This window comes from Castanea sativa, chromosome 10, assembly GCF_040712315.1.
Source record: "Castanea sativa cultivar Marrone di Chiusa Pesio chromosome 10, ASM4071231v1".
In the NCBI taxonomy this organism is placed as follows: domain Eukaryota; kingdom Viridiplantae; phylum Streptophyta; class Magnoliopsida; order Fagales; family Fagaceae; genus Castanea; species Castanea sativa.
The window spans coordinates 6,686,530-6,697,601 of NC_134022.1; the positions used below are offsets into that span (position 1 = coordinate 6,686,530).

Sequence of the window (11,072 nt, forward strand, 5' to 3'; positions counted from 1 at the left end):
GAGATTCGGTAAGCTAGTGAAGACAAGGTTAGGTGAAACCCTCTTGGAGTAAGAAGCTTGGAAGACTTAGGTGCATCAAGTAGATTAGTCTTGGAGGGTCTGTTGCTATTCATATATCCCAACTGATTTTCTAGTGGATCATCTTACCGCTTAGAGGGCGGCGGAAATGTTTTTTACTGAGTACTTCGGTTTCCTCTTCGATAACACATGCCGGTGTTATCTTGCATTTGCTTCTCTCTATCCCTTACTCTTTGCTTTTAATTACCGATGAGTTGTGATTAAAATATGACTTAGAGTAGTTTGCATATTTAGGTATCACTTATATTTATCTTTCTGCACATATATTGTTTGAATATAAGCTTGTGAAGTAATATGTAAATTTGGGATCTAAACATTCACAAGTGTTTTATACACTAAGTGAACTTTCACATCCCTACTTCTCCAATCCAAATGTGGACTCCTACTTAATAAAAAGCAATTATTACATGTTACCTACCTATGGTTTGGCTGATTTTACTTTGCCTACTTACGATTTAAAAAGTATTAATCGACGCACTTAAGATTAGCTCCATTATGGAGTCGTAATCCACCATCACCCTTTTCTGTTAGAAAAATACTTTTAAGACAAAATGTAAGAAAATGGATCTAAAAGAAACTCAAGAAAAACTTTGTCTCACAATTGTGAAATCCAAGATCGGGACCTCAAATCCGTTCATTTGAAAGTTTTGGATTTCATTAACACAAGATTTAGAGATTTATAATGATTACGAGCAAGAAGATCCAATTTTTAAAGCTAACCTAAATTTCAAGAGCTCATACCTCATAGTATATTTTTTTTGTCACCAAATCTCTCTCTAGCTCTCTTTATGCTTAATATTTTTTTTTAATAATATTTTTAGTTTATGTTTAATTTTCTAGAAAGAGATTATTTATAAGTATCTCAAACCCCGCGAGAGACATGCTAGTTTTCAGAAAACTTTTTTTTTTTTTTGCAGAAAGCAACCTTTGGAAAATAAGCCGTATTTTTATTAGATCAAGACAGCAATCGATTTTTGGTGTAAGTAGGGATTGAAGTCCAGATCTTTTATTCAACCATCAGAAACTTTACCAATTGAATTAACTGGAACTCACAACCTTTATAATTTTTTTTATGTTACCAATACATAAACACGTGAAAAATTATCTTCACACAAAGTTTTTTATTGAAATAAATGGAGCATTGGTATAAGAGTAAAGATGACTTAACTCTTTTTTAAAATTTTCTTAGTATGGAAGGGACATTTATCCTTGACAAATATGACGTGTACTATGGTTGGGAACTAACTCAATTAAATTTAACACATTATATTATTGATTGGAATGTGGATGACCACTAGACATTGATGGTCCTCCATGTTTAGTGAATAATTTCTCAAAGGTGAAAGCAAAAGAAAAATAGTAAATCTCGCTTAGTAAAAAATTAAAAGTTAACTTTTCTTTTTTCTTTTTATTTCTTTTCTTTTTTAATTCTTTGTATGGACACTTCTATCCCTGCCAAATATAGTTGTACTCTTGCTAAAAACTAAACATAATTGATTTAATGACTTTGGCCCAATAATCCCACCATACAAGAAGAGGAAAATTCTTTATAATAAAATGAGCTTTTTGAAAGTAATTTGATAATTCTTTTGTAATTTAAAAATATCATGTTGAAGTGACTGGGTTCCTGAGAGATTAAAGTCTTAGAATTGATTTAACGAATCTCCCTCAACTGTTCCAAACATCCAATATAACAGGCGGCTTCAAAAACCCACCAGAAAAAGAATTACAATTCAAAAGAAACGGAAAAGAAAAAGAAAAAAATACCTGTTTTATTTTTACTTCTAAGTCACTAGCATCATTCTGCCAGGCAACAAGATGCCGCAAAAAAATAATATTTCACGCAGTAAATCTGTAATTGATAAATCAAAAACTTATTTTTTATCTTTTGAGAAATTACATTCATACATTGCTCAAACTTTCAACTATGTTGGCAACACAATATCTGTTAGAATTCCCTGAAAACATCTACCACTACCACTATTCATTTTTCCCTACCACATTAATCTTTCTATTCTAGACAATATTCTCACAGCACTATGATGACTAAGGACTGTTTGAAATTTAAGTATATTGTTAACAATCTCAGAATTTAGCCGCGCCAGCTGTTTTGTCTCTTTGTTTCAAAGGCTGCCCCATCATTGAGCATGTCCTGTGCATCAGTTTCCATTCCCAGCTTTGAGAGTGCAAGAGCTTGCAAGTAGAATGCAGTTGGCCACTCTGGTATGCACACTTGAGCCTGCATGGCATCTCTCAAGGCAAGTTCTGCTTGGCCATTCATCAAGTACGAGAAGGCTCTCCTTGCAAAGACAGTAGCCGAGGGAACCAACATCATTACTACTAACTATTTATCACAAAGAAAAAGGGACATTTCAGTAATAATCTGACCCATTAACAAAAAGAATCTTAATTTCCAGTGAATAGTGACTAATGAAACATATGTAAGCGGAATACAATGAAAGTTTTTTTACTGGTTAACACTCCAAAATACTAAATATATTTATGATCCCTGTGCATGGTGCATAGTGCATACTAAACTATCAACTTTGTATATATATATATATACACACACACACACACACATATTATAAATTAGTTCTGGAAGGATCTGATTTTGAGAAGATATTACACTATTATAGATAATGAAAACAGAGGAACAGAGTGCATCTACCTTCGAATAATACTCAATTGCACTTTTGAAATCCTTGTCCCTAAACGCAATATCCCCAAATTTCTTTGTGTTCAACATTTCCTGCACTTGTTGCGTCCATTCTTGAAATGACAGCTACATATACAGATCACATTGTCAAACAAACAGAGTAAATAGACTAATGATACTATGAACCCAAAATGAACCTAATATTAAATATCATGTCTTTGCTCAAAAAAAATATATTAAATATCATGTCATTCAAAATATTCCCATTTCTATATTTCAAGGAAACAACTTGTGCTGAAATTGCAGCTGAGACACACAACACAGATATGCCAAAAGGGAATATTTTAAGTGCTAACATTGACAAAGTATAGACACATCTCCAGATTCCAGGCTATTGCTGCCAAAACTTATCATTTTACTCCCATTATATTTCTCTGATTCATAATTATTGGTTTGCTGAACGTTCAACATGCATTAACGATTATTACACTTGAAAAAAAAAATGCATCCATGGCATTCATTGATTCAAATATGCCCAGGAAGGATGGAGCATCATGATCAATACACTGTCTGCAACAATGAAAGCTCCTTTGAAGTGTCTATTATGTGTCAACTACACATGAGAATGAACCATACTTCACATCTGAGTTAAATGACAAAAAACACCTTAAACTATTACCCAATTTACAATGTACACCCTGAACTTAGAAATTGAGCAACTGACATCCTACCTTAACTCAAAATTACAAATAGCATCCTACCATTATTATTTTCTGTCAAATTGAAGAGAGTTTTCATCAAATAGCCCCCATAATTCCCATCCAAACACAATGAATTCGCTTAAACCTTCTAAAAACTCAAACTTACAAATCCCCGCGATATTAAATATTTGCAATTTTGAGTGCAGCAGAGGGCCAGATTGGTCATTTCAATATTTTGGGGGCAATTACAAATCAGGTGATAGTTTATTTTTTATTTTTTACAATTTTCCCTTACATCCGAATGTTCATAAAAAGCAGAAAAGAAAAAGTTCTTTATCTAATCTTAAATAATTTTCTTACCATAAATCCTTAATCCAAAATTCCTAAAATGGTTGGGGTTTGCCAAAATTGGCCAACTGAATCTAATTGTGATTAAGGATTTGCTGACTTGAGTATCGACATTATCAAATTGTATCAAAACTTTATACAGTCAAACCAGAAAGGGTGAAGTATAAAAGAGATCATTCAAATACCTCATTTTCTGCACCCTCTTCATCTTTATACCCTGTTTTTAGCAAAATATCATGCACAGCAGTCAGATCCATCCTTGTACAAGCCTTCCCGAGGGGGGAGAGCATAGTTGGCATCACCACTGTATTTTTAGATAGGCCCATTAGAACATGCGATGCCACCTACAAAAACAAGTTGGACAAATTTAAAACCAAAAGAAAGGGAAGGAAAGCATGATTACATCAAAAGGCGAATCAGAGGCAGCAGGAACGTGCAACCAGAAGAGACAGTTTTTCAAGATTTGAAGATAAGATGATATCTCACCTCTTTCTGCTTTTGAAGTGGTGTAACTGCTGCTAGAAGAAACTTTGGATCAGGCCGATCCCTAGGCTCAGACTGAAGACATTTTGAAGCAAGTTCAACCAATTTAGTAGCATCATCATTGGCATACTGTCCTTCCAATGATGAATCCATCAACAGTAATACATTTTTCCCTCTTATCAGGTCCAACGCCTGGAATTGTAATAATCACTTGAATAATTATGGAACTGCCAAAATAGTGTTGGCCATCATATGATTCAACCATATACAGCTTGTGTGTGTGTGTGTGTGTGCGTGTGCCCATGTATTTGTAAGCATAACCCAAATACTGATATAAACAAGTACCAATGAGTTTTTAGCAAGTTATTCAATGCAATAACACAGATTTAAAACCTGCGGACGTCCCAGAAGTTCTGAAAGTTATGACACACTAAGCTCATAAAGAATTGTAAAGCGAAACAAGTTGCTTGATGAGCACACAACTCCACGTGGAGCCTTTCTCATTACCCAATTGTTCACAATAGTTTGAGGTAGTAATGACATCAAAAAATATAAATAAATAAAAACTTACATGACTTATATACATAATGGAATCCAATATAGCATTGAATGCATTCAAGATATATTTGACTCATATGCAAGGCAGTAATCCATATCCAGATCCTTAAGATGAAGCATTACAGATATATGATTGTACATACTCCTTTTTATAATCCATGGTGATTGCACAAAAGAAGAAGAAGACGCCTTGGAATTCAAACACATGAAGAACAATCTTAGGGTTTATGGAATGAAGACAACATACATGACTTGGAGGAATATGCTTCCCACTTAAGAGGTCCAACAGAACTGTTCCATAACTGTAGATCACACTCTCTGGGATGACCCTTCCTGCAGAGTATGACACTAATCAAATTCACTGGATGTGGGTCTTCATATCTCTGTAATTATCAACTACGTCTAAATTATCAGATCAATACTAGTGTAGGGCAATACTGCTCAGAAGAAACAGTATTTGCATGTATCTGACAACTCATAGCTCTTGAGATATAGGTCACAATATCTTCTTATTAAATGCATTATTACCAAGAGAATAACCTACTCAAACTTGGAGTTCAATACTCCATAAACAAGCCATTTACTACTCTGTCATGCTAATATAACAAGTCAGTGAGTGACAGAGAAGAGGGTTATGGTAGTATTCTGCTTTAGCAAAGTAATGCCTAGGCTGTTCTACTTATGTCCATAGTGCTGGTGAAAGACAATCTGACCATTTCATCAATAATCAAAATTAGGTAAATGATAAGCTGCAAAATGCATTGGAAGAAGGAAATAGACCCTTCAATCAAATTTCAGTCATTCAGAAGGATATGTGTTCAATGTAATTACCTGTCCGTAAAAACTCAGGCGGAGTGTAAGCTAAATTAGTACTGTAGCTTTTTCCATCTCGACTATTTTTCATAAGACCAAAACTAGACAAATGAGGGTCACCATCCTGACATGTGAATAAATCAGTCATAATATAACCAACCAGCATGACATACTATTTGACCAAAGAAATTGCACCTTGATGTTTTTTACAAAATGATTGTGTGTGTGTGTGTGTGTGTGTGTGTGTGTGTGTGTGTGTGCACGAGCGCAAGCATATAAGAGTGAAATTTGTCCTCAGGAAAAGAGTGCAGGCATGAAACATTTAAGGTAGAAGCAGTCAAAAGCAATATCAGAAAAACTCCATGAAAATTGGAAATTATTCAGTAGTGTAAAAAAGAATATTACTGTCCTATAAGGATTTTTTTTTTTTTTGATAGGTAAGTCCTATAAGGATTATTACTCAGGCAGAATGAAAGAACAAGGAATAAAAATAATGTGAAGCAAACATGGAAGCCTCCTTCAAATAGAAATGGGATAATAGAGTTTTCTTGCAGATGCATAAATTGAACTCCTTCAATCCTAATTCACTAGTCCATAATTCCTTTTTGTATTCCACATTAAGTTAGTTGTCCACATTGACCAGTTAGTCTTCAAGATTTTCGAACATTCTAAAATCACTGCTCTGTTTAAATTTTGGAATTTTTTAATTGATAAGAAATTTTCTGAAATTGAGGGCTATTTAATAACTGAGTGATTACAATAGATAATATTTCCTTATGAAGAAAAATTTACAAAGATAGAATAACAACTTGGGGAATCTTTTCCAACTTAGTAGCAGTTCTCAAACCATATTCATCCAGGTAAAGGGGGTTATTTAGTCACAACAATTGTTATGGAGAAATCAGTGGGATACATCCCCAGGCCTGTGGGTTACAAAGTACTGCCCTTGTGACTCTATGCAAGGCAGCACAATGATTGTGCACCATGATATCCAGCATGAAAAACCTTGAAAGGACAATGACAAATTGTGTGTGTGTGTGTGTATTAGCAAGTGTAAGATAACATGAAATGGTTTAAGAAAGAAGAAATGAGAGAAAGGAAAACACAAGAGATTCTGCCTAATGTCTACCATGCACAAATCCCAAGCTGCTACATCTTTCTTATTCTCTTTAATGCAAATAATATGTACCCATTTAAGGATTTATATAGGATATTCTTTAATGCAAATAAAATTGGTACCCATTTAAGGATTTATATAGGATATTCAGTGAGACAAATATGGTAAATTACAAAACCACCATATTACATTCCATGGTACCCCAACATCCCTATCAAATTTGAGGTAATATAATGAACAGATACTCTAGTCTCCTGTCTGGGATCCACACATTTCTCAGATCAAATGAAACTTGAGAGAAAATGGATTCAACAAAGAACACAATTAAGTAAACTAAGATGGGGATATATGCGAACAAAACATCAAAACAGAATGAGGACATTCCGAATTGAATGTCATGATAAACCCACAAGTTTCACATAATTGTTAGCACTTACCCAAAGAGTGATAATAAGATGAAAGCAACAAATACGCAACCAATAAATGTAGGGTCTTTAGAAGGTGACTTGGGTAAGACCCAGATTACCACAACTTGGTTGGTAAATTCCCTTATTCATCACTAACTTAAGTAAAGAAACATGCAAGTAGCATCCCTATTTATAAGTAAGTATCAATTGTTATTGAAAGCTGTAAATTTTCAGTATATTGCTCCATAACTTACAGTAACTCTACCTAACTAAGTCACCTTAGAATTTCCCATAAATGCATACCCAAACAACCAAAATGCCCATAGTAGTCCGGTGAATCCAAATTAAAGAATGTGAAAGCATTTGCAAACTAATACAGCAGATAAAAAAATTAAATTCATGAGCATACCTCATCAAAAAGAATTCTGTATGCATTCAAATCATGATAAATTTTCCGATTTTCAGTATTACAATGATCAAGTGCCTGTGCAATAAAATATGCAACTCTAACGCGCATTTCCCATGGCAGTGGCTTCTTATCCCCTGTAGGAAATAATTGCAGAAATTGTTACAAGAAGCCCTGAACAGTGAACAGAAATATAACATTTGAGGAATCTGCTCCTATGTGTATTAATCAGTGAAAGTAAAATTAAAGGGAGATATACAATCTGCTCAGAGAGACAAAAAGAGATACAAGGAGTTTTCCAATCCAAAAATTTTGATAACAATGACCAGTGACAATTAACATGTAATTTTTCTTTCCGGTTTTTCCTCTATTGGCAGGACAATGACCAGTACAAAACCTAAATGGAAGGCCAGCCAGGTTGATTGCTAGCAGAAAGAAAGTAACAAAACTAAATGCAGATAGGACACCACATGAAAGCTTCAAACACAACAATATGTATTGATTTTCAGATTCAGAAAGTTGGCAGCTATATAGGAAAGGAGAGTTATTTACAATCTTCACATGCCATTATTAACACCTGACTTTAGAGACAACCAGAAAAGGAAATGTGGTTGGAAATGTCACTAAATTATCCTTTTATAATGCTGAAGCGTTATAAGACCAGTTACACCTTATCTAAGGAAACATAGTGCCAAAGAGGAAATATAAACCCTAGTCCCCATTAAATTTAAACTCAAATACTAAATAACATTGTATTCACACATTAAAACCTCTTCCCCAATCGCCAATGAGCTTACAGTCCAGTGGCACCCTACCCCATCCCCTTTCTCACAGGTTTAATTCCCCCCTCCACCCCCCCCCCCCCCCCCCCAAAAAAAAAAAAAAGAAACTCTTCCTTAGTCAGAAACATTTCCATCAATGTACAAATGATTGGCAATTAGCCCTTGAAATGGAAAGGAAAACCCATTGACCATTCAATTTAGTTCTCTAAAATTTCCAAGAGGCATAGCACAGCTCAAAGTAATAACTACTACACACTTGTGCACGTGATAACAGGTTAAAATTACAGCTCAAGAGCTCCTTCAGTGATTGCATGGAAAATATCAACCCCTTAGGAGCAACGAAACAGTATACTTAATCATTGGATATAAGATATAAGCTTTTAGGAGACAATATCATAATGGGAAAAGCACAAATTGATTGTCATATCATAATGGGAAAAGCACAAACTGATTGTCATTGTCCTTACTATTGCAGCTTCTAATAATATACTCACAGGTTGAGCTCAGGGCATTAAAGTTCATTTATATGGGAAGAGAGGGGAAGAGAGAGAATAAAGCAGATCTTTAGTACAGAGAAAGTGTTAGTAAAAGAGAACTGATTATCAGTTGCAACTATTTATCTTTCTAAGTCCCATTATGAGCTCAAAAGAAGCTGAAAATTAGGATATCGAGTAATACAATGGAAGAGATGCTTGGACAGAGTATCATTGGGCATGTACTCAGCTACCAAAAGCCGTTCATCTCCTTCAGCACAGCAACCAATCAGATTCACCAATCTCTTATGCCTCATCTTTCCCAATCCTGCCGCCTCTTCCTGATGACCATGACCGAACATTTTTATCAGTATCATACTCAAAACCAATTTGCTCAAAAAGCCATAAAATGATTCATTTTCACTTGAATGTCCTAAATGATGATGAACTAAAGGCCAAACATTTCACTTTCCTTTTTAAAGTGGTCATAAAATAATTATGAAAAGCCCATATAGAATTGAAAGGAAAAAAAAAATCCCAAAACCCTTGTTGGTTCATAATCCAAGAGTCCACATTCTAATTCCATTTTTTTTTTCCACTTCATTATTAACCAAAGCAAACAAAAGCATAAACCAAAAAGACATTTTCCATCTCTTTTCCCAAACGATATTTTACCTGTTTCTTTCTTTGCCTCAACAGCCAAACAGGAAAACCAGATAAATAAATAAAAGAAAAAAAGAGATTTCATTTTCTTTTCCTCACCACAAACTGTTGAGCATCAGGCCAAGACTGTTTGGAGAAGCGTTTGACAGCGACTAAGCGGTTGCTGTCGAGCTTGCCTCTGTAAACCACATTGGGAGCTTTCTCTCCACTCTCGGAGACAATGTAATCAGTGCTGAACCCATTGGTGGCCTTGCGGAGCTCATTGAGTCCGTACTCTTTGAATGCTGGGACTTGGAGCTCTTCATTAGCTTCATCATCATTACCTTCAAAACCCAACAAAACCCATCAATATTTCAATGTCACTCATTACAACCCCCAAAAGAAAAAAAGTGAGAAAGTAAAAGAAGCTTTTAGCATCAAAAACCCATAAATATATAAACAAAACCCATCAAAATTGATCTCCAGAATCTTCAACACCCCCCCCCCCCCCCCCCAAAAAAAAAAAAGCAATGTCTATATATATGACTAAAAACTTGAGCACGTTGATTTCCATTAGCTTCAAAACCCCAAATAATAGTTACAAACAAACAAGACCCCTATCCAAACTCCAAACTAGACCAGCTTGACTTGAACCCCATTAGCTTCAAAACCCCAAAAAAAAGAAGAAGAAAAAAATAGAGTCTTTCAATAGTAGTATTAAAAAAAAGAGGCAGCTTGATCTCTATCATTAGCTTCAAAGTCCAAAAAAAAAACAAACAAACAAACAAACAGACAAACAGAGAGAGAGAGAGACCTGTAGGGTTGGGTTTATTGGAGTCGGGTAGGGAAGAAGGGTCATCTGGGGAATGAAGGTGTGCGGTTTTGGAGTGTAAGCAACCCATCACTATTCACTGTTCACTCTTCTTCTTCTTCTTTAGTTCTTTCTTACAGTTACATACACACACACAAGTACAGAACAGAACAGAAACAAAACAAAACAGAACAGAACACAGGGACTTCCAAGTTCCAAGTCCTGTTTTTTATTTATATTAATTATTAAAAAGAAAGAAAAGCTCACAGTCGAGTCTATAAACGACACGAAACGACAAGACACAGTTTGCAATTGCATATGAATTGGATTTTGGACGAGGTTGAATCTCGGGTACTTGTTTGTTTCTCTATTTTGGCCCGAATTGTCGGGGTTTCACAGTCAGTCTCTCTGAGAGACTAGCTGGTCTATATGAGTAATGAGTGAGCTCTTTTTTTCTTTTTCTCACTGTTGTAGACTTTGTAGCTCCAGATTCCATTCCACATTGAAAATTGTTCTGTTATTTCTATTCCTAATTTCTTTTCTTGTTGCACCACCGCAAGCAGTGGACAATTTTTACTCAAAAAGTCTTTCTTTTTAAGACAACATTAAATAAATTCAAATTAGTACTCAAAAGCTAAATTAAAGACTGAATTGGAAAAAGGCCAAAAGCCTAAAAATATAAAAAGCTTGATAGATTTTTTTTTTTATTTAAAAAAAAACAGGTAAATCTGTGAAAAGTGACATGAAGGAGAGAGAGTGAAAGATAGTCACATGATAGGTATATGATGGGGCAC

The 11,072-nt window shown here is 34.8% G+C and overlaps 1 protein-coding gene across 1 annotated transcript; it reads right to left on the reverse strand.

Moving 5' to 3' along the window:
• Positions 1 to 1,829: 1,829 nt before the first annotated feature.
• On the reverse strand, positions 1,830 to 10,772 carry LOC142611847 (serine/threonine-protein kinase BSK2-like). Its single transcript, XM_075783987.1, has 10 exons — positions 10,282 to 10,772; positions 9,588 to 9,811; positions 9,031 to 9,166; positions 7,574 to 7,707; positions 5,659 to 5,764; positions 5,075 to 5,160; positions 4,273 to 4,461; positions 3,972 to 4,130; positions 2,750 to 2,863; positions 1,830 to 2,422 (listed from the first exon to the last, which is right to left on the reverse strand). Exons 1-10 carry the CDS (start codon positions 10,367 to 10,369, stop codon positions 2,171 to 2,173), a joined length of 1,488 nt encoding a protein of 495 aa, XP_075640102.1. The 5' UTR covers positions 10,370 to 10,772; the 3' UTR covers positions 1,830 to 2,170.
• Positions 10,773 to 11,072: the final 300 nt, after the last annotated feature.

Excerpts from the sequence above, each read along its gene's own strand:
- LOC142611847 (XM_075783987.1), bottom strand. The coding sequence starts at position 10,369 with ATGGGTTGCTTACACTCCAAAACCGCACACCTTCATTCCCCAGATGAC. Across the intron at positions 9,812-10,281 it reads CAATAAACCCAACCCTACAG|GTAATGATGATGAAGCTAAT; the intron begins GTCTCTCTCTCT and ends TGGGTTTTGAAG. Across the intron at positions 4,131-4,272 it reads CACTTCAAAAGCAGAAAGAG|GTGGCATCGCATGTTCTAAT; the intron begins GTGAGATATCAT and ends TTGTTTTTGTAG.